The sequence below is a fragment of the Dama dama genome, chromosome 11 (genome assembly GCF_033118175.1).
Source record: "Dama dama isolate Ldn47 chromosome 11, ASM3311817v1, whole genome shotgun sequence".
Taxonomy (NCBI): domain Eukaryota; kingdom Metazoa; phylum Chordata; class Mammalia; order Artiodactyla; family Cervidae; genus Dama; species Dama dama.
Genome location: NC_083691.1, coordinates 931,349 through 955,098, shown reverse-complemented (window position 1 = coordinate 955,098; position 23,750 = coordinate 931,349). Strand labels below are relative to the sequence as shown.

The 23,750-nt window shown below is 66.1% G+C and overlaps 3 protein-coding genes across 6 annotated transcripts; all 3 read right to left on the bottom strand.

The window, feature by feature from the left end:
• FUT7 (fucosyltransferase 7) lies at positions 1 to 4,015 on the bottom strand. Of its 3 annotated transcripts, none has more exons than XM_061154165.1 (3): positions 3,907 to 4,015; positions 1,678 to 1,789; positions 1 to 1,585 (listed from the first exon to the last, which is right to left on the bottom strand). In XM_061154165.1, the coding sequence occupies exons 2-3, from the start codon at positions 1,688 to 1,690 to the stop codon at positions 570 to 572; spliced, it is 1,029 nt and encodes a 342-aa protein (XP_061010148.1). In that variant the 5' UTR covers positions 1,691 to 1,789; positions 3,907 to 4,015; the 3' UTR covers positions 1 to 569. The 3 variants fall into 3 exon arrangements, with proteins under 3 accessions (XP_061010148.1, XP_061010147.1, XP_061010145.1); XM_061154164.1 differs by lacking the exon at positions 3,907 to 4,015 and adding an exon at positions 2,714 to 2,759; XM_061154162.1 differs by lacking the exon at positions 3,907 to 4,015 and having other exon boundaries at positions 1,678 to 1,819.
• A 2,099-nt stretch (positions 4,016 to 6,114) lies between these two features.
• On the bottom strand, positions 6,115 to 11,982 carry NPDC1 (neural proliferation, differentiation and control 1). Of its 2 annotated transcripts, XM_061154166.1 has the most exons (9): positions 11,723 to 11,982; positions 8,886 to 9,032; positions 7,676 to 7,810; positions 7,415 to 7,588; positions 7,278 to 7,344; positions 7,032 to 7,116; positions 6,868 to 6,947; positions 6,597 to 6,693; positions 6,115 to 6,487 (listed from the first exon to the last, which is right to left on the bottom strand). In XM_061154166.1, the coding sequence occupies exons 1-9, from the start codon at positions 11,832 to 11,834 to the stop codon at positions 6,419 to 6,421; spliced, it is 966 nt and encodes a 321-aa protein (XP_061010149.1). In that variant the 5' UTR covers positions 11,835 to 11,982; the 3' UTR covers positions 6,115 to 6,418. The 2 variants fall into 2 exon arrangements, with proteins under 2 accessions (XP_061010149.1, XP_061010150.1); XM_061154167.1 differs by lacking the exon at positions 7,676 to 7,810 and having other exon boundaries at positions 11,723 to 11,981.
• A 1,733-nt stretch (positions 11,983 to 13,715) lies between these two features.
• On the bottom strand, positions 13,716 to 19,031 carry ENTPD2 (ectonucleoside triphosphate diphosphohydrolase 2). Its single transcript, XM_061154156.1, has 9 exons — positions 18,892 to 19,031; positions 17,513 to 17,630; positions 16,762 to 16,912; positions 16,410 to 16,569; positions 16,103 to 16,330; positions 15,531 to 15,785; positions 15,318 to 15,437; positions 14,328 to 14,462; positions 13,716 to 14,247 (listed from the first exon to the last, which is right to left on the bottom strand). The coding sequence occupies exons 1-9, from the start codon at positions 19,006 to 19,008 to the stop codon at positions 14,044 to 14,046; spliced, it is 1,488 nt and encodes a 495-aa protein (XP_061010139.1). The 5' UTR covers positions 19,009 to 19,031; the 3' UTR covers positions 13,716 to 14,043.
• Between the last annotated feature and the right edge of the window lie 4,719 nt (positions 19,032 to 23,750).

Here is a 23,750-nt window from a genome sequence, read left to right as displayed (position 1 = left end):
TGTGCTCTGCTTCTGTCTTTATTGGTTGGTGTTCCCTCCCCAGGGGACGGCAGGCTGCTTGGCTGTCTGGGGTCCAGGCCACAGGGTCTGCATGCCGGGCTCCAGACTGCTCATCCGGGACAAAGGGACCCCAGCTATCCGAGGGCCCGGTTTTTGCCCCCACAGACCTCAGGGGGCATGTCGGCAGCCCCGAGGGCCCTGCCTCCAGCCTCTCTCAGCCCCTGCCCATGTGAGGGCAGCCCTAACCTGCCCGAGACATGATCGAGGTGGGGACGGAGGGCCTGTGTGGCCGTCCACCTGATGGACCTCAGCACCCCGCACCCCATTCCTCCCTCCCTGCGCTCGCCTCTGCCTCCAAAGAGTGGCTCCGATACCCAGCAGCCTCCTCCTCCAGGCAGGCTGCCCAGCCGAGCCCTGCTTCCCGGCCCCCCACCCCAGCTTCCACATCCGGCAGGCAGTTGCCTACGGGGGTCGGGTCGGATGCCGCTGGTTTGATTTCAACACCCAGCCCTCTACCCACATGTCCAGCTCCCCAGCCACCCTTCCCTGCCCCCCTCCGCAGGCGGCGCTCAGGCCTGGAACCAGCCCTCGAGGTCCTGGTAGACCTGGCCGCGGGGCAGCTGGGGGAAGCGGGCGCAGATGGCACAGAAGCGTTCTCGCCAGTCGCTGAACAGCCGCACGCGGAATCGGTCTCGCCACGCGAAGTAGCGCCGATAGCAGCTCTCGTTCATGCCGGCGAGGAAGGCGGCCAGCTCACGGGCCGAGCCGAAGTCGTCCACGTGCACGAAGGCGTCGGGCGGGGCGACGGCCTCGTAGGCGGCCCTCGGGGGGCCCAGCACCACCGGCACAGCGCCGGCCGACAGCGCATTGCGCCAGAACTTCTCGGTGATGTAGTCCCGGTGCTCGGAGTTCTCGAAGGACAGGTAGAAGCGGTAGCGGCCCACGGCGCGCAGTAGGCAGTCGGCACACAGGGGCTGCCCGACCGCCCGGCCGAACACGTCCACCTGCAGGTGGGGCGCCAGCTGCCGGTACAGCTGCACGCGCCGCTGCCGCTTCTGGAAGTTGCTGATCACCCAGGCGGCCACCCCGCGCTTGGCTGGCAGTGGAGGCGGGGGCCCCTCTCGGGGTTCCAGGCGGCCGTAGGGCACGAAGATGTCCGAGTCACGCCGGTAGCTCAGCACCCAGTTGAAGACCCCCCGGAGGCGGCCGAGGCCGCGGGTGTGGCTGGGCGACTCCATGGAGGCCCACACCCAGGGTTGGCCCCGCGGCCGCTCGGCCAGGGGCAGGCGGGCCCGCTGGGTCTGCAGCTCTCGGTGGTGGAAGACCACGGCGTCCGCGCCGGCCAGCAGGCTGCGGTTGGCAGTCAGGTGGCACCGGGCCACCCCGTACCTGGCGCAGGTGTCCCCGGGCAGCTCTGGGGGCTGGCTGGCAAACGGCCAGTGCCAGACGAGGATGGTGATCGTGGGCTGCGGGGCCGGAGCTCCCCCGGGGGCCGCCCCGAGCCTCCACCAGAGCCAGACAGCCGAGAGAAGGGCTGCCACGGCCAGGCCCCCCAGAGCCCGGAGGCTCGGAGCGGGGCTGAGCCCTGCAGGGGACACGGGAAGAGAGGTTGTGTCCTTCAGCTCGCCACGGGCCCCGGGCTCCCAGCCCAGGCCTCCCCCAAGGCCAGAGACTCACCAGCATTCTGCATTCACGGCTCCTCAAATCACGGCAGCCACTCCGCGGGAACGCCCTGAAACCACAGCTGCTCCCCTGCACTGGGTACCTCCTGGAAATGCTCTCCTTTCATCTGCTCGGGAGGAAGGCCACCAGAGTATCTTCCCACTCCCGTCCCGCCCCCGCCCCCGCCCCCGCCCCCGGTGACCTTTGACACCACCAGCATCCTAACCCCGCCTCCCCCGCGAGGCCCCTGGCTGCTGGGGGGCGGCGGCCCCCGGAAGGGCATCCAGCCAGGGTTCCGGGCTGTGTCCCCCACCTCTGCTGGCCTCTGGGAAGGCCTGGAGATGACCTGCCGGCAGACCCGGGGGAAAGACAGGGCCCACCAGGCCTCAGGGAGGGGGAGGCCTTCGCGAGTGGAGGTGGCCCCCACCCGGAAAGGGCGACCCTGACATTGAGGACCCAGTGGCCGCCCGCTGCCCTGCCAGGGGTGCCGCGGAGAGCAGGCGTGCTTCCCTGGGGCCGCCGCCTCCTCGGGCGCCGTGTCATCACCCACTTCCCCCACTCCCCCCTCTCGGCTCCGCGGTGGGCCCCCAGACCCTCTGGCCGCAGACGCGCTGCGCTCAGCTCCACCCGGGAGGATGAGGTTTCTCCCCTGCGCTGCTTCTAGACAGGCCTCTCCACGCCGCCCACCCCTGCTGCCTCGAGGACACCTTTGTCCCGGAACCCGGATTCCCCGGGAGGGGCTCCGTCGCAGGGCCCACAGAGGGCCCCAGCGCACGCCCTCGATGGACAGCGCCAGGCTGGGCCTGACTCCTGGGGGGCTGTGGGGCTGCCACGCCTTCCTTCCCCACCAAGGGCTCCGGTCGCAGGAGCCCCGGCCTGGGTGGCCTTGGGTCTGGCCAGGCCCGGAAGAGACGTGGGAACCTGGGCTGGGACGCTGCCCTTGGGGGCTCCGGGTCTCTTCCTCCGGGCTCCACAGTCCCGAGCGGGGGAGTACGGAGGGGGCTTTCCAGGCTGGAAAGGGAAGGAGTCGCTGTGTCCCTGACGTGGGCACCTGCTCCAGGAAAAGCAAGGCTGCAGTCCAGAGGCCCTCTCCCCGCCCCGCCGTCCGCCAGCCCTGGGGCCAGGCGTGGAGGCCCAGTTCCTTCCCCTTTTGCCCTGGCTCCGGCCCACTCAGCTCTCGGTCACTAGCTTCCCTCGCCCCAGCCGGATGTGGCCGGCAAGGCCCAGCCCTGGCGCTAGCGTCCTGAGGGCCTCAGGCCGGTCCAGTTCTTGGAGGCTGCAGGTTGGGTGTCATGAAAGGAACGCCGGCCTGGAACCTTCAACAGGCCTGCCACCCGAGCCATCCTGGGGGCCGCCCTTCACCCTGTCCTCTCGGGCTCCTGGGACTACCGGCCTGTCCCAGCTCCCATCTCCCAGTGAGAGCCAGACTGTGTCCAGGACGGGAACTGAGGGGCCGTCAGCACACCCGTGGGGGAGACAGAGGCTGGTCCGGGAGAAGGGGGGCACTCTGGCCCCTGTGAGGCTCCTCACCCCCAGCAGAGGCTCTGAGCGGTAGTGGTGAGGCTCTTGTGCAACATTGGGGGGCGGGGGACGCGGGAGGAGGGCCATGGGAACTGTCGGAAACCATCTGGTGGCCGGTGGGGTGGATGCAGCATCGGGCCCCGGCCAGAGCGGAGGGCGGCTGGCACCCCTGCCCTTCCAGCACCCAGCGCTCAGGGAGATGACCACGGTGGCCCTGGACCTGGGTCCCACCCAGTGTCTCTTCCCTGGCAGGGGCGCCCCCGAGGACCCCACCCCTCTGCCTGTGGCAGGCGCCCCAAGGGCAGCGGGGGAGGGCAGGAAGGAGCCGCCCCCCACAGACCGCTGGCGACCTGGCTCCTGGTGCCAGGGCCTCTGCCCTTCCTGTTTGCACTGCCAGGTGGCGGGGGCTCTGCCAGCGCCGCAGCCACACCCGCAGCCCGCTCCCTTCCTGGGTGGGCTCGCAGGAGCCGCCCCCACCCTCGCCTGGGGTGCCCCCGGGGGCCCCTTGCACACCTACCCGCTCGGGGAGCAGCCAGGGCCCCATTCATGAGAACATGCTTGTTGGGAAATGGGGCTCAGGGTTTGGCCCAGAAATGGGTCAGAATGAGAGATTCTCAGCGGAAAAAAGAAAGAGACGGGCAAGCCTGAGTCAAAGGGAAAGTGGGGCCTCTTGCCAGCTCGGTGCCAGGCCCCAGAGTCGACGGGGTGCAGGCGGGCACTCACCTCCAGCTCAGCCGCCCATGAGCACCTGGGACCCGGAACACGCGGTCACCCCCACAGCCCAGCTGCGTGTGGCGCAGCTCCAGGGCCAGCCTCCCGGGGGGACCCGCCTGGAGGGTCCCTAACTGGTCTCCAGGGCCCAAGGGAAGAGGATCCCCCTTCCAGAGGCCTCTGCAGTGAAACCAGGGCTGGCCGCTGGTCAGGGATGAGGGACCAGGGCCTGGGACCGGGCCCCTCAGCCCACTCACCGGGCTCTCGGCCCCGCGGAGCCCACTACCCGCTCCCGCCACTGGCCCCGGTGAGCTCAAGCAGAGCAGCCAGACTCCTGCAACCGCTGCTGGAACCAAGCCCCCCGCCAGCCCCCTGCCAGCCCGGGGGGTGGGTGGGTCTGGAGCCCCCGTGCCGCACACACACCTCTGCCGCCTGAGCGGCCCTCGGGGCTGAGCCGGGGCAGGCTGTGGGGCGCAGGGCCCTGCAGGGGGCCCGGCAGGCCCTGGAGCTCCCCCTGGATGGGATGCGGCCAGGACCTCTGGCCAGGTGGGAAGGGCAGGAGGGCTAGAGGGGCTGGCAGCCTCGGGTGGTCTGCGGTGAGGCTGAAGGCAGCCGCCTGCTGCGACTGCCGCCCCCACAGCTGCACCCGACCTGGGGCCCCCTTGGCCAGCTGCCAGCCTCTGTGCACCCCTCTTCCCCAAGGGGCTCCCGAAAGCCCAGGCCTCAACGCTCTCCCTGGAGAAAAGCGCCCCCTGCTGCCCTCGCCCTCTCCTGCAGGAGCCCGCGGCCGAGCTCCGCCACCAGGGGGCGCTCCGGGCCCGTGGCCCCACTCGGCTGGGCTGGGCCAGCCCTGGGGGCAGACAGGCGTGCTCTGGCCCTCTGGCCCTGAGGCACCCCACAGGCTGCGGCGGGGTGTTCCCTCCGCCCCACCTAGGCGCTGCTGTCTGGAAGGAGTCGGTGGTCCACCAGGGCACGTGGGTGGCCGTCCTCTGCCCAGGTCAGAGCAGCACGAGGCTGCAGGGGCAAGTGCCAGGACTCCAGGGACGGAGCCCCCGGCTCCAGGGCACCCTTCAGTCCTGGGTCTGCAGGGTTCAGCCGGTGACTGGCCTTTACCCTTAAGGGAGGCCTTGACCTCTCTGTCCCCCAGTTTTCTTTGTGGCCGTTCCCCCTCATGACATGGACTAAGTAACAGGGGACAGGGGTCCTCGACGCGTTGTCCACATGCCACCCTGCGCTCGTTCCCAGCTCCCTGTCCCCACCCCCGTCCATCTCCCACATCTCCCATCAGCGCACCAGAAGGACACCGTGGCTTCCCGCTGGGGGCCCGCCCGAGGCCATAGCCCCAGAGACACACTGCTTTAGCAGAGCCACTAGCTCTAAGGAGGGCCAACCTGGCTTCCGCTGCCCAGCCCCACCTGAGAGACCAGGCTGCCCCAAGCGGACCGTGTCCACCCCCTGCAGGGCTGCCCCACCAGGAGCCAGAGGTCCGGCAACCTCGGAACCCCACCCTGAGGACTCACTGAGGGGCTTCTGAACCCCACCCCCCATTCCTCCCCAGGCTTGGTGGGGCAGACAGGCCTGACCCCCACCCTGTCTGCACCAAGCCCCTACTGTGCCATGGGCCCCAGAAGCCCCTCCTCCCAGCCCAGTATCCTCGTCACTTCCGAGCACAAAACTTGGAGCCCACTCTGGGGCTTCAGCTGAAGGTCACCTCCCCCTCCACTGGCTTTCCTGCTCCTTGGTGGGGGGTTGGGGTCAGCTGAGAGGTGCCTCCTGACATTCGGGGACCCCACCACCTCTGTCGCCTCCACTGCCCACCCTGGTCTACCCGCCTGTGTGTCGCCCAGGTTCCTCTGCCTGGCATACCCCCTACGTATGCTGCAGGGGCTCTCGAGTCCCCGTGGTCCCACAGTAAGCCCACAGACAGGCTGTGCAGCCCAGCCCTCCCGGCCCAGGTGGACGCAGGGCGGGAACGGAGGCCTCAGTGTCCACTCCCAGCCCTTCTCATCATGCACAGGATGGGGTGTTTGAGGGAAGAGCGCCAACTCCAGACTGGCCTGGCCATGCACCCATACTCTCCCCTCCCCAGCCCTCTTCCCCAGCGGGTGGGGACAGGGTCTTCCCAGGCTGGAGGTGCAGCAGAAGGCCCGAGGACCCACTCCAGGTTCCATCCACCATGGCCCACTGTTGGGGGCGAGGTCAGTCTCTAGCACACTCAGGCAAAGGTTTGAAATGTACTTTAATTGGCTTGTCCCCCGTATTACCCACCCATGCCTGGTCTCGGGTTCTCCTCCTCCCCTCGACTGGGGGGTTCCACACTTGAGGGGACAGGCGCAACAAGGGGGCAGAGGCAGGCAGGAGTCTGCCCCGCGAGGAGTTCCTAGCCTCTGGGGCCCCAGCCACGAGCAGGCGTGCGTCAGGACACCCTCTCTTTAATGGGAAAGACCGGGTGCCCTGCTCCTCCCCACCAGTGGGCATCACGTCCTCGAGAGGGTGAGCGAGAGGGTGGGCGTCAGCCTTCGGGTCACTGCAGCGGGGGCGCAGACAGCGAGGCATGGTCGAACAATGGGTTCCGAACCTCCATCTCTCCCGTCTGCGAACGCTGGCGTTAGGTGGGCCCAGAGCAGGGGAGGGACCCCCCCTCCGCCGCCCCATGCACCCCTCCCCCGGCCCGTGCGCCCCACCCCCAGCCCCGCACTCACCGGGGCCAGGCCCGGGCACTCGTACACCGTGAAGTCGCCGTCCTCGTTCTCCTCGTCGGAGGAGACGGAGTCCAACTCCTTGGGTGGCTCTTTATGCCTGGGTGGGGGGCAGGATCGCTGGGTGCCCCCTCACCCTGCAGGTGCCAGTGGCTCTGGGCAGAGGGCAGGGGCGGCGGCAGGCCGGCAGGCCGGGGTGGAGGTGGGCAGGGCTGAGGAGGAGGCAGCAGGCCCCGGAGTGGGTGGGTGGGCCGCGCTGGGCGGGGCTTCTTACCGCTCCAGGCATCGCATCTGCTGCCTCTGGTGTTGGTAGTGGTACATCTCGGCACTGTGTGCCAGGCGCTGATCCCCGGGCTGCGGGAGGGGGGAGGCGGGAGGGTCAGGCCCAGGACCGGAGGGAAGGGGCGGGGCGGGGCGGGGCAAGGTGGGGCCACGCACCGAGATCCCTGGCGGAGCTGGGGAGCTGGGCGCCTGTGGGGCCGCGTAGTCGGCCTTCTGGGTCAGGCGGATGTCTCGCTGCAGCCTGCGGGGAGCAAAGAGACCCTCGGGGTCACCCCCCTCCCCAGCCCCGCCCCTTTATACCAGCCCCGCCCGTCACGCAACCCACCCCTTCAGCCCCGCCCCTCTCCTTTAGACGATCCCCTCCCACCCGCCCGGCCCCGCCCCGCCCCGCCCCGAGCTCACCGCCACCAGAAGAGAGCCGCCACCGCCAGCGCGGCCGCGCCGGCCACGGAGCAGGCCAGGATCAGCACTGCAGGGAGGGGGCGCGGTGAGGGCAGCCTTCGGGGAAGGACCCCGCCTCCCCGCCCCGCCGGACCTACCAAGTGTGAGGCCGTCACCGCGCCCGCCTCGCGGCTCCAGGGGGGACACGTGCACAGGCCCGGACGACACAGCGGGGCCCAGGGAGGGGCGAGGTGTGGGCGCCGGGGCTCCCCGCGCGGAGGGGAGGCCCAGGTCCAGTCCCCGGCCTCGCTCGGAGAGCCCCAGGGTGGCATCTGCAGAGAGACGGCAAGTCAGCACAGCAAGACGGGCTGGGGCCAAGAGTGTGGGGAGTCGGACAGGCGCGCGGGTCAGGGTCTCACCCGCCTCCGGGGGCCGCTGCTGTCCCTCAAGCTGGGGTGGGGCCTTGAGCCCGGGGCGCCCCGCCCCCTGCCGAGCTAGCTCCTGGGCCAGGAAGTCAATCTCCTCTTCCAGTCTGGGCCGCAGCAAGCCCTCCCCTGGCGAGGGTTAGGGGCCATCAGCTGGAGAGGCCCTGAGCCCTTCCTGGCAACACCAGCTACAGGTGGCCGTCCCAGAGAGAGCGGGAAGGCCCATCCGCTAGCCAGTCCCAGGCCTGGGTCTCCTCCCCGCAGGCTCCTCCTAGGCCCCAGGAGCCAGAGGACCAAGTGCCAGCCGCGGGCCCTGGCCATCCTAGTTGCCATGGTGACAACTGTAGGAACTGTGTGTGCTGCAGCTCTCAGGGAAGTAGGCAGGGGGCAAGTGCCAGGGGAGCACGCCGAGGCCAGGAGGACAGGGCAGGGGTGCCGGCCCTCTCGCCACCCACTACCCACAAAGCAGGGACAGTGCATCACCGGGCCACGTGGGCCTCCTCGGCCAAGGGGGGCACGACTTCCCAAGGGATGCGGAGGAGCCCCGTCCTAACCCCCACCTCTGCCTGGTCACCAGGAGGAAGGGAGGGCAGCTGCCGGGGCGGGACTGTGGACGGGCCTCCCCGTCCCAGACAGAGGCTCCCAGGAGACACTGGCACTCAGCATCTGCAGAGCAGATCATGTGCCTTCAGGAACCATATGCCTGTGGCCAGGAACGTGCTCCTCCGGGAAGCCCCTCCCACCCTGTCCAACTCTTCAGACCCCACAATGCCCTCTGTAATGTGCCCCATCACACCTGAAGTCACTCTGGCTGGCACCATCCCAACAGACGCTGGGTCAGGGCAGCACCAGGGCATTCGAGCAGACAGGAGTGATGGAGAGAGAAGGGATGCTGGGCAAAGAGCAGAGGCAGCTCGGCGGGGTGGAGAGCTGGGTGCCTGACTCTGAGGAGATCAGGCCTGGGGAACGCTGACCTTGTCTCTCCCGGGATCACCCTGGCACTTCATGCTGGGGACCTGTGGCCCTGGGAAGGGTGACTGCCCCAGGCCCCAGCCCACTGCCCAACTCTGCCCTGGTGCCATCCGGAAAAGGTCACCAGGCCACTTGGAGAGAGATTGGCAAGTCCTGGCATCCACAAGGTGCAGGACACTCGAGTGCTGAGGAAGGGGGCAAATGTACCGGGTAGGGGGGGAGGAGCCCGTACCCAGAGGCTGGCGCATCCTGGGCACACAGAGCCCCTGCCGATCCTCCTGGAAGGGCTGGAGGCAGGGCCCACAGACATGTGCACCCGGGGGGCACCGTGCCCGCCTCTTCAGGGCACAGTCCAGGCTCCCAGGACAGGCAGCGGCATCTGGAAAGGAAGCAGAGGAAGAAAAGGGTCTCGGCGGGCTTGACTCAGCCCCTGCCCAGAAGTGGTGCCGCCTTGGCCGCCCCGCCCCCACTCCAGAGCTGGCCAAGCCAGGCTCCGGCCATTGTTCTGGGCAGGCCCTGCCTCCCCCGCATCAGGGATCAGAACCAGGAAGACAAACAGTCCTGACACTTATCGGAACTCCCTCGCCCCACCCACTCCCCAGAGGCCACTGCCCAGGCTCAGGCCAGCTTTCCGCACGGAAATGTCCCTTGTCCTCCTGAGAACACAGAGCTCTCCTGGGCCGTGCAGCCCTCCCAGCCCTGCTTCTGGCCTCAAGCTGACCCAGAGCAAGCCTCTCACCCAGCCAGGGAGCCCCAGACAGTGGGGCCCTGGTCTCTCTCTTGTACCCTCAGGGCTGCCACTCAAACCCCATCACGACATCCTACAGCCCTAGAAAGCCTGGCTGGGAAACGGCCCAGATCCAGTCGCTCCCGCCACATCTACCTTCTGGCTCGTCCCGGCACAGAGAGGGGCTGCTGGGGACGGAGCGGGGAAGCCTGGGGTGGAGCCTGCCGGCCTCACTGGCTCCAAAAACAGAGACCAGGCAGGGGCAGGCCTGCAGCCAGCGCTGCCAGGGGCTGAGGAGCCTGAACCACGGCAGGGAGGCCGCTTCTAATTCGGGGCCCAGACGTGTGTGTGCCCTGTACACACAGCTGTGGCCCCCAGCCTGATGCTGGGGAGTGGAGGGCAGTGGCCCTCTCAGCCTCAGTCTCCTCTCTGGATGCAGAAGGTGAGAACCTCCACACTGGGGAAAGTCTCAAGGCCTGGACACTGGCCCCAGTCACTAGACAGCAGAGCCTGGGGAGCCACGGGGAGACCCAACAGGACTGTCAATCATGCCTAGGGAGGTGGGGGTATCTTGGAGGACCAGGACTGGTTCCCTCTGCCCAGCCCCCCCCCCTGCAGGAGGGTGACATGTCAGCCCGTCCTCCAGACTTCAGCTAGCCTGACTTGGTTTCCTCGGTAACCTGATGCAGCCCCTTGGCTGTAGGTATCCCTTGGAGGAAGTTCCAGCAGCTTCTACAGCAGGTGGGCAAGTGGGCTGGGGCTCCCCTCCCAGGGATCCCACCTCCTGCACAACCTGGGTCGGCAGGCGCCAGTATCAGTGCTCTGGACCCAGGGCTGGGTCTGGTTAAACATTAAGCCTGTGCCAGCAGGTCTGTCTAGACCCCACCCACCAGCTGGGCCCCCAGGGAGCCAGGCAGTCCCAGCCCCTGGTGCTGAGAACCCGGGGTGCACTGACCCGGACTAGGGGCCTGTGGTCCAGAGCTGGCTCTCGGTTCTGGGCTCCAGGGGTCTCCCTTCACTTCCCGCCCCCCCCCCCCCCACCCCGCCACAGGAAGTCGCCGGTGCTGGCTGTTGATCCTGGGAAGGTCCCCACTCTTAGAGTGTGGGACGAGGCCCCAGGAACAACGGCACCGGGAGAGCGGCTGGCATGCTGCCCCGAATCTGGGCGAGCACAGAGCTGATGAGCCGCTGGGGCAGCACCCGGCCTCCCCGTCTCCTCGGGAGCCCCACGCTGCACAGCCTGGAGCCAGGCTGTCAGAAGGAGGCCTCCACCACTCCTGGCCAGCCATGCCCTGGCCCTCAGGCCTCCTTGGGGCCTCCTCTAGTCAGGCCAGGTCCCTGTCCAGGGGTGCTGTGCCCAGGAAGAAGCCTGCCCTGCTCTGGCCTCTTGATGCCGCACATGCAGACCACACCGCCCAGGTTAGCATCCCAGCTGCATCACATATTGGTCACTTCACCTCTCTGTGCCTCAGTTTTCTCATCTGTGATACGGGCTAAAGGCAGCACCTATCCTATGGAGCTGCTGGGAGAAATGGGGCCTGGGTACAGAGCCCCCTAGTCCTGCCTCCTGGGAGGGTGCGCTCGGGATTCTGGGTTCCTGCAGAACTCTGGAGCCTCAGTGCCATCCGGGAAGCTGGCAGGGTCTCCCAGGACCCTGGGCTCATCCCTCTCTGCCTGAATCTGCCCTGGGGGGTGCCCCCACCGCCAGGCACAGAAGACGGAATGCAGCGGCCCTGCAGGGCAGAGGGTGAGTGAGGAAGCAGAGGCTGTGAGTTCCTCCCGCCCCCAGTGAGGCCAGAGCAAGCCCCGAGGCCTGGGACGAGCTGTCAGATGCCCGCGAAACTTCAGACGCGGCCACAGCAGCAAAGCGAGGTGCGTGTCCACCACCCGAGCGGCAGGGACAGACCAGCGCTGCGGCTCCTGCTCCAGGACGGCCACCGGCAGGAAGGCCAGCAGGCACCGGAGACGCGCGCACAGAAAGACGCCCGTGGGACCGGCTTCAGGCCACGGCCCACTCCGAGACAGCCCGCCTGCGACACCGACCCACCGGCTCACGAACCCAGACAAAGACAAGAAGCGGATGGACTTCAGGTTCGCCGCCAAGGAGCCCGGAGAATCCCCGTCCAGAGGAGTCCCTCGGCGGTCCGGCGCCGCGCCCTTCCCGCCGGGGACTGTTTACCCGAGCAGGGCCAGGCGAGGCTGGCGGGGCCTGCGAGGCCTGCGGGCCCAGACCAGGGCGGCGGCGGCGGGGAGGGTGAGCGTGGCGGCGCGCGGCCAAAGCCCCACCCGGCGACCCCCGACCCCGGGGCGCCCCGCAGCCGGCTGCCCAGCGCGTCGCTCACCGGAGCGGCCGGCGGCCGCACCGCGCAAGGCCGCGCCGAGGACGAGGCCGGACAGCAGCAGCCGCAGCAGCCGCAGGTGCCGCGGGGAGGGCGGGGGCACAGGCGTCGCCATCCTTCAGCGCCGCGGCCGGGGCAGCATGGCACCGCGCGTCCCAGGGCCGGGCGCGGGGTCGGGGCGCCGGGGTAGGCGGCGGCGAGGAGGGGGCGGAGGCCGGAGGCGGACGCCGAGGAAAACAGGCGGCGGCGGCGGCGGCGGCGCTGACGCTGCGGCAGAGGATCCGGGCGGGGGCGGCGAGGGCGCCGAGTCGGAGTGCGCCTGCGCGCCCCACCTGCGGAGGCGGGACCGCCGTCGGGCTGCGCCCCCCCTCGGATTCCGAGCCCCTCCTCGGCCCCCGGCCAGCCCTCCGGGCGCCTCCGCCTCTGCGGCCTCTGCAAACCGGACCTTCTCCAGGCGGCGCACTGGCTGGGGCTGGGTCCCCCGGGATGCGCCTCCCCAGCCGATCCCTCTCGGGCTGATAACTCCCACCCACCGCCCCCCACCCTCCTGGGGCGGAGGATCCGCCTGGGTCTGGAGGGACACCAGGCGCACACAGCTGGGCAGGCGCAGGGGGACGCGCAGGTGTACCCGGAGGCCGACCGGGCATTCAGACGCACGGCAAAAAGGCACACACAGGCGCACAGGACTAGCCCGGTGCCGGTGGCCACTATGACTGGAGTGGGACGGCCGCTCCCGGTGAGGCCACCAGGGGGCAAGAGTGACCTGGAACGGCTGCTGACAGCCAGCGGGGAGCTGTCCACGGTGCCCAGGTGACAGCCTGTTAGCTCCGGGGTGCCCCACGAGGGCAAGCACTGGGGTGCACCCCCTAACCCCACCGACTGCCTCCTGGGAGCGCAGCCTCCGCGTCCCACCGGGAAACCTCCCAGGCTCCCGTCCCTGAGAGATCGGGGCGGGGCCCCCGCCCCCGCGCGTGCTCCTCTCGGCTCTTTGAGTCTCAGAACTCCCAAGATGGGGTTGGCGGCCCTCAGGTTTGTGAAATGCTCAGAATCTGGCAGACGTGTATGTAGGGTGTGCGGGTGTGTGTGTGTGTGTGTGAGCAGAACAAGGACCACCCCCGTCCCCTACGAGGCACTGATCAGACAGAAATAGTGTCAGAGCTCACTTCCCAGAAAGTGGGGGGGAGGGGGGCGGAGAGATGCAGGCAAGACCACGCCTGCCTGCCACTCGCGGGAGACAGGGCCTGGGGAAGGGCTGCCCCAGCGGCAGGTGGAGCGAAGTCTGTGCGGTTGTGCGGCTTGCAGAGACCAGGCTCTCTGCAAGGCTCATCCTCCTGAGCAATGGGGCCCTGCGTCCCTCCTGGCCCTGGCTCCCCCAACACCACCCGCCTCCTGTGGAGGGTTTGCCCCCTCCTTCCCCCCACCTCCCTCAGTGTCTTGAGCACCGCCTGAGAGGCCTGCGTGTTCAGTCGTGTTCATGGGATTTTCCCCGGGCACGATTACTGGAGTGGGTTGCCATTACCTCCTCCAGAGGATCCTCCCAGACAAGGGATTGAACCCACGTCTCCTGCATCTCCTGCATTGCAGGCGGATTCTTTACCGCTGAGCTGCTCAGGAAGCCTCCTTCAGCACTGCCTGCAACTTAGGCAATCGCTTGGCCCCATCACTCCCTCGTCTGCCATCCCCACCCCCACCCTGGCCAACCTGAGACCAGGGCCCAGGCTCCAGTCTGGCAGGAGTCTCAGGGACTCTGTTTTAGAGCAGCCATCTGACAGCTACTCTAGGCCACGGTGGTGCAGCAAGGGACCAGAGTCAGCACTCCCCCAGCCTGAGCCCAGAGAGGAAGGAAGTAGGAAGATCCAGGGTCCTCCCCAGGGACCAGAGTGGGGGGTGGGGGGGGGCGCCTGTGTGGCCCACACAGCTGGGGCAGTGGGGGAGGGAGGCAGCAGAGGCTCCGCCCCTTGGACATTCTCGACACTGCTCTACGAAAATCCTTTTATTCAATATTAAAAAATGTGTACAAGTAGGCCCTGGGCTGTGACCCTGACCCTCCCCCTAATACCCAATCCTGGGGTGGGAGGCGTCCTCAGAACTCCACTCCCGGGGACCAGACTCTGCTCTCACAGCCTCAGTAAGAGGGGGAGCAGGAGGCCTCGGGGTGAGACCAAGGCTGGAGTTGGGGGGGCTGGGTTCCCTTTGCCCATCCTGACCGGATGCCGGTGTCGGCACTGCCTTGATTCTGGGCTGCATTAGGGCAGAGACGTTGGTGGCGGGGTGGGGTGAGGGATGAGGGGATATAGAGATGGGGGGCTTGGCGCTGGGGGCCCCTAGATGGTGCTCGCCGACTTGGTGGAGCGCGCCTGCTGCAGCAGGAGGGCAAACGCGGCCAGGAGCATGGCGGCGAAGAGGAGGAGGAGGACGACCCAGGAGCTGAAGTCTGTGCCTTTGCGCAGCCCAGGCGGGTCAGCGGGGATCAGGTTGGTCAGGTTCAGCATGTAGCCAAGCGCCCAGCCGACCGCAGTGTCCCCCGCCTGCAGGCCACAGGTCCGGCCTGAGCTTCTGCGCAGCCCGGGAGGCCCCGCCCCCCGCCCCTCCGCTCCCGGGTTCCCACCTTTTTCTGGAAGGTCAAGTCTCCGAAGGAGCGCTCGTCGAAGCCGTATCCGCGGCTCAGCAGCTGCTGCACGAACATGGCCCCGGCACAGTAGTCGGGCAGGCGGGCCCGGTCGTCTGGCGCCCGAGCCTGCAGCTGGGACGCAAGTGGGAGACTCTAGGGCCAGCGACCCCCCCGGAGGTCTCTGCCCCACCAGACACAGAAGGGCAGTGCGGGGCTGGAGATGGTGCTGCAGGTCCCAGAAAGAAGCAGGCAGGGCTCTCCCCTGGGCAGGAGCAGCCTGACCTCTGGATGGCAGCGGCGCCGTGCCTGTGAGGTTGAGGCCAGGGGACAGCGGCATGGCCCCTGGGAGCAGGGGCTGCAGCGGGCTTGGAGAGGTCAGGGGAGCAGAAGCTCCCGGCTTGGCCCCTGGTGCTGGGCTTGCCTTCTGGGCCCACTGCCCCACTTGCCCGAGTCTGCCTGGGACTAGACAGAGAGGACAGGACGAGCCCCACAGACACGCGCGTGTTTCTCCGGAATCACCTCCTCCCCCACAGGCCCAAACCCCTCCGTCTTACTTCACCTGGGACCGGCACAGCTGTTTTCCACTCCTGACTCCCCCAAGCCGTGCCTGTTCTACCTGCTGAGTCTCCCCGGGTCCTTCTACTTCTCCCCGGGCTGTCTGTTCTCCCCCACGCTCTCCCAGACACATTCTTCCCTGCCCTGTCCACTCCACACTCCCTGCTGCCCCAGGGCCTTTGCACTGGCTGTCCCCTCCACCCTCCAGATCCTGGATCTGGAGTCAGGCCTCAGAGAGGCTTCTGCAATCCCATCTCATCTGACTGCTGGGTTCCCGGCTGTAGCCTGGCCACTTTTCAAGTCTGATTGGCACTGTGTCCCCACACCCTTCTACTCACAGGGCAAAAGAAAGATCGGGAGGCCTGATGCTGGCTGGCAGAAACCCCAGCACCACCCTGCACAGCCCTGGTGGAGTCGGGGGGCAGGCCTCACCTCACTCCATGTCTGGCTACAGACGGTGACCACAGCTGCCTCTAGTTGCTGCAGAGTTGCTACGGGCAGCCCCATCACCGTTCTCAGGAAGTCCACCGTGTAGAAGAAAGCAGAGAAGGCCTGAAACGCGGGGACAGTCACACTGTGGCCAGACCCCAGGCACCTCAGGGCACGGCCCCCCTCCCCCCCATGCTTCCTGTCCTCTGGACTCACTATAAACTTCCCAGCCACAGGGGGCTGGAAGATGCCGTTGAAGGAGCATCTGGAGAAGCGGCAGGAGGAGGAGTTAAAGAGCTGGGAGACGAGGCCGCGGCACAGGGCAGGGTTGCTGCTGCCTGCCAGGCTGACCCTGGCACTCCTGTTGAAGGCCTGGGGCCGCTGGGTGGCGGTGCAGGGCGACTCATAGACGTCCCGGAGCATCACGTGGGTGGAGTAGCCCTGCGGCCAGCAGGGGTGGGGCCCACGGGTCTGGGGAAGACAAGGGTGTGCATCAGTTCCGCTCCGAGCGTTACCAGCCACGCCCGCCCTAGGACCCTTGGAGGGCCACCCCAGAGGATAGCATTTCTTCTCAACACATGAGCTATCCATGGCTCCCCCTCGCTTGCTGGACAAAACCCAGAGCGCTTGGCCAGACAGTGTAGGTCCTCTGAGAGCTGACCCCAGCCCTCCTTACTCACTTGGGATCCTGGAGAAGCCCCGCTCTGGCCACGCTTCAGGCTCTGCTCTGGGCCCTTGGCCCCCACTTTCCCCGAGCCCCACTTCCAGGAGGACTCAGTAGAGGGTACCTGGACTGCACTGGCCAGCAGCCTCCGCAGGACCTGGTCACGGCCGTAGCAGAGGAAGCTATGCGTGTACACTCGGTAGCGCTGGCCGTAGAGCCGGAGCTGGACCTCGTTGGCCGGATCCTCCGTGGGGCTGGCCGTCTCAAAGGTGATCTGTGTGGAGGCGCCCCCCAGGTCCATGGCCCCCAGCGTCCCCTTCCTTGGCCGGAACCACCGGCCCACCCAGCCGTACTGTGGGGAGTGGAGGTTGGGGGTCAGCCAGCGGGTGGTGCCCACACCCCCGGCTCATCGGGCTGGCCGCCGGGCCCACCTTGATGAAGTTTTCCAGCAAGTAGTTGATGGTCACCCAGCCAAACACACCCTCATCCTGGCCTGAGAGGATGCGGGCACCACGGAAGTCAAAGGGGTACTGGGTCAGCGTCTGCGTCACGGCAGCGAGCACGTTGGCTGAAGCCTCTGGACTGGTCAGGCTGTGACACAGGGAGGACTTCAGAGTCCTCCCCAGGTGGCCGTGATCCTACTGCTGGGGTGCTCAGCGTCTGCCTAGCCAGCTGAGGGGCCCCAGCCTAGGGCTGCTGCTGGGGGTGTGCAGGGCCCACCCTGGGCTCAGGCTGCCATGGTCCCCAGGGCCAGGAGGTCAGCAGCCAGGGAAGGACACTCACTTGAGCAGGCGCATGCCCGCCGTGGCTCCCAGGTAGAGCGGCGTGCCCGCATGTCTCTCCTTGGGCACGTCCCGAAGCGCCTGGTTCAGGCATTCCACAAGGCTCTGCCCGGCCCCAGAAGGGTTGTCAGCATAGCTAGAGATGCCCCCACCTGGAGGGAGGCAGCAGGATGGGCCTGGTGGGCAGCCTCTAGGTGGTCCGCAGGCCAGCAGGACTGGGGGGGGGGGGGGGCTTGTGCTCCCAAGCCAGGTGGCAGCTTACACCAAATTTCCCAACTTCAATTCTCAGAGACGCCCAGCTCAGAGATAAAAGGGCTGCCTGTGGGCCACCCATGGTCTCCGAGCCGCCACACCCACACCAGTGGGTGTGCACACAGGTGCTCGGACAAAGCCCTGGGTGTTGTCCGCCCGGCCCGGCCTCCCCGGGGCCTGCCTGGGTGTGCCCACCAGCTCCTCGGGACCCCTCCTGCTCTACCTGGGGTGTAGAGCCAATCTCGGACCAGGCAAGGCCCAAACCTTCCAGATGTTCCCTGGGGCTTCTTTTCTGGGAACTGTCCACAGCCATTCCGAGACCCAGGGACGCAGCCTCCCTTGGGGGGGCTCCTGCAGCTCCTGCCTGGAGTGGCCCCCTGGCACCAAGCAGAGGGGTCTGACGGCCCGAGTCTGCAGAAGCTGAGACCAGGGAGGGCTCCCGAGGCCCCACAGTGAGCGGGTATGCAGTCGGGGGCGTCCAGCGCTCAGGGGACCCTTACCTCGCACGTCACAGGAGCTGTGCTGGCCCACGATCCCTGTGTCGTTCTCTTTGTCCGCCGGCCACTTGTAGATGAACATGGACGTGTGGGAAGAGCCCGCGTCCAGGACGATGCCATACTGCGGGTGGGGTGGGGGGTCAGCCTTAGGAGTGGGGCAGGGCGTGAAGCCATGCCCTGTGGCTCTCTCAGCTATCTGGCCCACCCTGCCCGACCCTGTGTCCAGACTGGAAGCTTCAGAATGAAGTTCTGAGGCTCCGAGAAGGCCGGGACACGGCTTGGTGGGCAGAGATGGGGGTGGAGGGCCATCGGCCGTGCCCCCGCTGACTGCAGGAGGCGCATTCAGAGTCAGGGGTCGGGGGCCACCCTGGGAGCCCTGGCCGGGGGCCTGAGGCCCTCAGGCTGCAGCAAGAGCCCCTCAGACTGGCCCTTCCTTCCTTCCCGCCCTCCGTCCCGCCTCTCTGATCTCTGCCGCATCTGAGAATGTGAAATGGAGGCCCCAGGGAAGCCAGGACCGAGGCTGATCACTGGCCAATGAGCAGAGGCCCCATCCCTGGGCCTCAAGGGCAGGTCAGGGGAGCGCAGGGGTCGTTCCTGAGGGTCGGAAGGTGACAGCACCCAGCTTGCCAGAGCCGCTTTCCTGCACCTGCCCCAGGGGCCTGCATTCCAGCAGGGGGAGCCTGCCGGGGAGCCTGGAACGCCAGGAGCAGAGCCAGCCAAGGATCCGGCCTCGCCCCACCCCACCCCAGCTGGGGGTCTCCCCTGGCAACGGAGCATTCACCCTGCATCTGCATCCCCAGCGCCTGGGGCTGCGACTACGCGCCTCCACCCAGGCACCAGACTGGCCCTCAGTGCGGTAGAGGGTTAAGGGAGCCCAGGCTTCCGGAGGTCGAGTCTGGCGGGGGCGGGTGGGGGAATCAGGCCCAGTCCGCTCCAACTTTTTTTTAGGACCGGTCAGGGCTGCCCCCGCACCGTGAGAGCCAGCGGCGAGGTTGGGGAGGGGGTCCCTGGGCCCAGCGCCTGTCGCACCCCATCTGGGCCAAACCCCGAGGGAGGCCGAGTGTGCTGGGGGCGCGGGCCCGGCCACGGCCTGGGCGCCCTGGGGGTGCGGGGAGACTCCCCGTCTGCCGCTCCGAGACGGCTCAGCGGCGGGCGCAGCGAGCAGAGATCCCGGCACTTCGGCCTCCCGCACCGCGTCCCCCGGAAGCGCCGCTGCAGCGCCCTGGGCCGGGGCCGGAGCGCTGCTGAGGGGCCCGGACCCCACCCCGCCGGGCCGGCTGCGGAGCGCGCGGGGTCCCGGCTGCCACGCGGACGCAGCCCGGCCCAGCTCGGTCCAAATCCCCGCGGACTGCGCCGGGCTGCCCGGGAGCTCCAGCGTGCACCTTGAGGGCGGGCGGCTCCCGGATATCGCGGGTGGGGACGCACAGCAGCAGGAGGCCGGCGAGGCCGGCGGCGGCCAGCAGCAGCGGCGGCAGCAGCGACAGCGCCTTCCCGGCCATGGGTGCGCGGGCGTGCACGGCGCGGCGGCTGGCAGCCGGGAGGCCGAGCGAGGTCGGGGGACCGGGGGGTTGGCACCCGGGGCGGGGACTGGTCCGCGGAGGCCACGCCCACGGCGGGATGGGCCGCCCACTTCCAGCCTGCCGCGAGCGCAGGTGAGAGTCTCGGTTGTTGAGTCACCCGCACCGCCCCTCTCGGCGTCCCGGCCGCAGCCCAGGCGCCCCGCTCGCTGCCCCCTTTCCCCTTCCTGTCTGCTCTGCCCCAGAGTCATCCCTCCTGACCGGACCCCCACCCCAACCTCTAAGAGCCTGCCAACCACGCTGGGCCGCTGGGCACTCCCGCAGGACCCAGAGAACACCCTGCCCTCTGAGGCCTTGGCCTGGGGGCCTCCTGGGCGCGCTTGTTTGGAGGGCCGTGCTCCTGGAGAGCCAGCTCTCCCCTGGCCTGATCCTGAAGAAGGAGGCACTACCCCAGCTGCAGGAACCACGTGGGCTCCCGGCTGGGTCCCTGCAGGGGAGGGCCGACCTGCCCGCGGTTCCCACCCAGTCCTGGGCTCATGGCAGGGCACCGTGCCAGTCAAGCCCCAGGACGCTGTGCTGACCCAGGCTGGGCCTGCCTGCCCTGGAGGTGCTGAGAGCTGAGAGTTGGACAAGCAGGGGGAAGCCAGACATACTTCACACGGTTCCAAGGAGACGGGTGAGGGTGCAGGCAGAGAGCGGAGCAGGGAGCCCACAGTCCCACGGAGCCTGGAGACAGGGAGCCCTGTTCAGGGGCCCGGGGCCCCGCCACCACTCTTGCCCAGCGCAGGGTGCTCGCCCAGGGGCCCAGAAGCCTGGACCGGGGAGGAGGGGCCTCTGCACAGGAGGCCTCATCCCGTTGGCTGTGGGGCGGGGGCGGGGGGGGGGGGGTAGACGGGCTGCAGGCTGGCCGGTGGGCACACTGGGGTGGACGAGTGCTTGACTGGCCGAAGCCCCAGCTCTGCCCCTGCACCCCACCACATGTCTGGTTGCTCTGCTCTGAATCCCTGTGCCACCCTGCGTGCCACCCTGGCCAAGCGTCACCCCTCACCCGGGCCAAGGGCCACCCCCACTTTGTGCAAAACGGGAATTCCCACGGCAGGGAGCTATGTGGCAAGGCCACCCAGGAGTGCCAGCAACAGTGGGGGGGGAGGGGCCCAGAAGGACAGCCTTTGATGGGCACAGGGTCTGGGCAGTGGTGCGGCCGGCTGGAGCCGGAGGGGACAATCGGGATTGCCGGGCCGGCTGCCCAGGCTGAGGGTCTGGTGTCTCGGGCCCAGCAATGGAGCCTTGTTCCCAGCTCAGGACCCGCCGGGAAGGGTGGGAGCCCCGGGACCTCGCTTGGCCTCCCCAAACCTTCCTGGCTGGGGCCCAGCAGAGAGTCACTGGGTGCGGCCGACTCAGGGCTCCAGGCCCTGGTTTCCCGCCAGCTCCCCCACCAGCCCTCCCGCCCCAGGCCCTTTCTTCCACCCCGGAAGGTTCGGAGGAGGGAGAGGCCGGCCGTTTAAGCTGAGAAGGAGGAGACAAAGGCAGCCCAGAGGGAGCCTGGCAGACGCTGGTGTGCCGGCCGGCCAGCCCTGACTGCCCCCAGCCCTCGAGGCCTGAGGGGAGGGGGCCACGGGGACGAGGCCTGGCCCCCGTGCTCATGCCAAGGGCCCAGACCAGCCTGGGGAGAGCCGATGGGAGGAAGTGGGGGCATGGAACAGCCATGGCAAGACGGGAGCGAGTTCTCCCCACAGGGGCCGGGGCAGGACCGCCTTTTGGCCTAGAGACTCCCTTCGACCACGACCACTGGACTCTGGAAGGCGGGCTGGGGGCAGGCGACAGGGAGGCCCTGGCAGGGAACCTCCTCCTCCGGGAACCTCGGCAGAGGTGGGGCTCCAGATGTTCTGCACATGCTTGGCCCTGCCTCCAGGCAGAGGAATGTGGCTGCAGAGGGGTGCCAGGAGAGGGCCTGGGGGAGGGTCCACAACCCGCCGCCCTCGCAGGACCCAGACCTCCCGGGGAGGGGCCCCTGCCTCCGTCCCCTCGTGGGGAGTCACGGCCTCCTGTGGCTGAAACTCACCGCCACTCTGTGCTGGGGAAGTCACTCAGCAGACGTCTGCAGGACCCTCTGAGGACCCCGCCCCGCAGGCTGTGTGGTGTGCGGGGGGACCCGCCGCCTGCCGGGGAGGTGTGCCTCGCGAGGCGCCGCAGACACACGGCAGCTGCAGCCCCGGGCCGGTGGCGGAGTCCTGTTCCGGGGACTGCGTATCACAGAGCCCTGACCTGCCCGACCTGGCCCGACCTTTGTACTGCTGACTCCCTTGCTTTTGTTTATAGCTTCGGGCATCTCTAAATAATCTATTATGCTGTTTGTCCTGTTTTGTTTTTTTTTTTTTAATGTAGTGGAATGCTCTTCTGGAGTTTGCTTCATCCTCTGCCTTTGGATTTTTGAGATTTGTAACGCTGACAAGCGAAACACTGTCTTCTGGTACGAGGGTCGCAAACCTCACATTTCATAGTGAGTGTGTTCGTGGTCCTGGCGTCAGGCTGTCTTCACTAAGATTGCTGCTACACACACTTGCACACGGGCCTTTCCCTGGGGAAGAGCTTGGGAGCTGGGGACCAGAGCACGCGTGCGTTCGGCGTCGCCCGCCAGTACCGCCGTTTACAGCACGGCAGCGCCACCTGGTGGCCTCAAGGGCGCGCGCCACTGTTTTGGTTGGTATTCTGCAACTCTTGGGTTTTTTTAAAAAAAACACTTGTGTATTTATTTATTTGGCTGCGTCAGGCCTCAGTTGCAGCATGTGGGACCGTCACTGTCATGAGGGGTTTTCCATTGTGGCTCATGGACTCTGGTTGAGGCGAGCGGGCTTCAGGAGCTGCAGTCCGCGGGCTTAGTTGCCCGAGGCGTGAGGGGTCTTCGTTCCCAGACCAGGGATCACACCTGCGTCCCCAGCATTGCAGGGCAGATTCTTAAGCATTCAGCCACCTGGTCTCTCCAGGGAAGTCCCCTGCAACTCTTGGATTTTTGAGACGCTGGTGAGAAAGAAATCTCTTTGAGCTTTTCATGCTGTTTCATCAGTTACTAGAGAAGTCGAGTGTTTTCTTGTGTTCCGTGAAGCATCCGTTTGAATCTTTAGTTCATTTTCCGGGGATGGTTATCTTTTCCTTGCTGACTTGCAGGGCTTTTATGCACACTCTGGCCGTGAGTCCTTTGCGGTGAAATCATGGAAGCTCTTGACTAGTCTGACGTATCCGTTTTCTGCTCTGTCCTCTGCCCCCTCTGGGTCTTGTATGTGTAATCTGCCATGAGGTGTTTATCCACTGCTAGTGGATTGGCGTGATCTTGTTTAAAATTTCCTGTTATTGTCTGCTTTATTTCTGCGGCATTTGTTGTTATTTCTGGGTTTTTAAAAATTCCTAACAAACATCATTTTTTAAATTTATGTCTTTTATTCTTCACTAATCCAGGCAGATGTTTCTGCACTTTGCGAGTTTTCTCAGTCAAGTTTTTGCCCCTTTGTGGATGTTTTATATCACACGCATGAGAGCATGGGTCCCCAAGCAGGGATCAAACCCGCACCGCCTGCACTGGAAGCACCAGGTCTTAACCCCGAGATTGCCAGGGAGGTCCTTGGATGCTTGTTTTCTATTTCACTATTTCCTGCCCTAATCTTTATTATTTATACTCAGATATGACTTTACGTGAGCAGGAGTTTTCACACCTCTTTCAGCGGTTACCCAGCATCAAGAGAAATGTCAGGTTCATGTACGTGCATGCTAAGTCACTTCAGTCGTGTCCGACTCTTTGCGACCCCATTATCCCACCAAGCTGCTCTGTCCATGGGATTCTCCAGGCAAGAATACTGTGGTCGGTTGCCATGCCCTCCTCCAGGGCATCTTCCCCACCCAGGGATCGAACCCGTGTGTGTTATGCCTTCTGCGTTGGCCGGCGGGTTCTTTACCACCAGCGCCGCCTGGGAAGCCCTGTCAGGCACATATGTACACTCAACAAAAATGTTTTAAACTGACGTGTTACAATTTCTTCTATATTCTGTGCATTGGTTCCTTCTTCTTCCAGAATCTGAAGTTCAGTGCTTAATTCATGCTTTGCAAGGCTTCTTCTTTCCTAGTGTAAATGTCTAAATGTCTGTACATTTCCCTCTGGTCTCTGCTTTTGATGCACTTTTTGTCTTCATTTACTTTTTTTTTCCAGTTTCATTGTGATTTCTTATTTGACACATGAATTGCTTAGATATGGGTGTGTTTTTTAAATTTCTTTTTTCATGTTTTTTCTTTTTTCCTTTTTTGATTGTTTCTTTTTGCTTTTGCTTTGTTTTGGATTTGTTTTTCTGAGGATGTGTGTGTGTCTCAAAACCCAGAAGTCTGGGCTTTTAAAAAAAATTATTTATTTGGCTGCACTGGGTCTACGTTGCGGCACGTGGGACCTAGTTCCCTGACCAGGGATTGAACCTGGGCCTCCTGAATTGGGAGCATGGAGTCTTCCCTGAATTGGGAAGTCCCTGGGCTTTTTTCTAAGGTACCTGCATCGTGGTTACATCATGTAGTCTGCTTGCGAGCAGTCTTCTGGTATCTGTTGGATTGGGTTTTGGGCCCAGTGTGTGTCATAAAGAGATATAAATGTTCCTCGTGTGCTGGAGAAGAATGTGTGTTCTCCAATTAGTGAGTGCATTGGTCTGGATTTGTACACTACATCACCATTACCAATAACGTCCAAATCT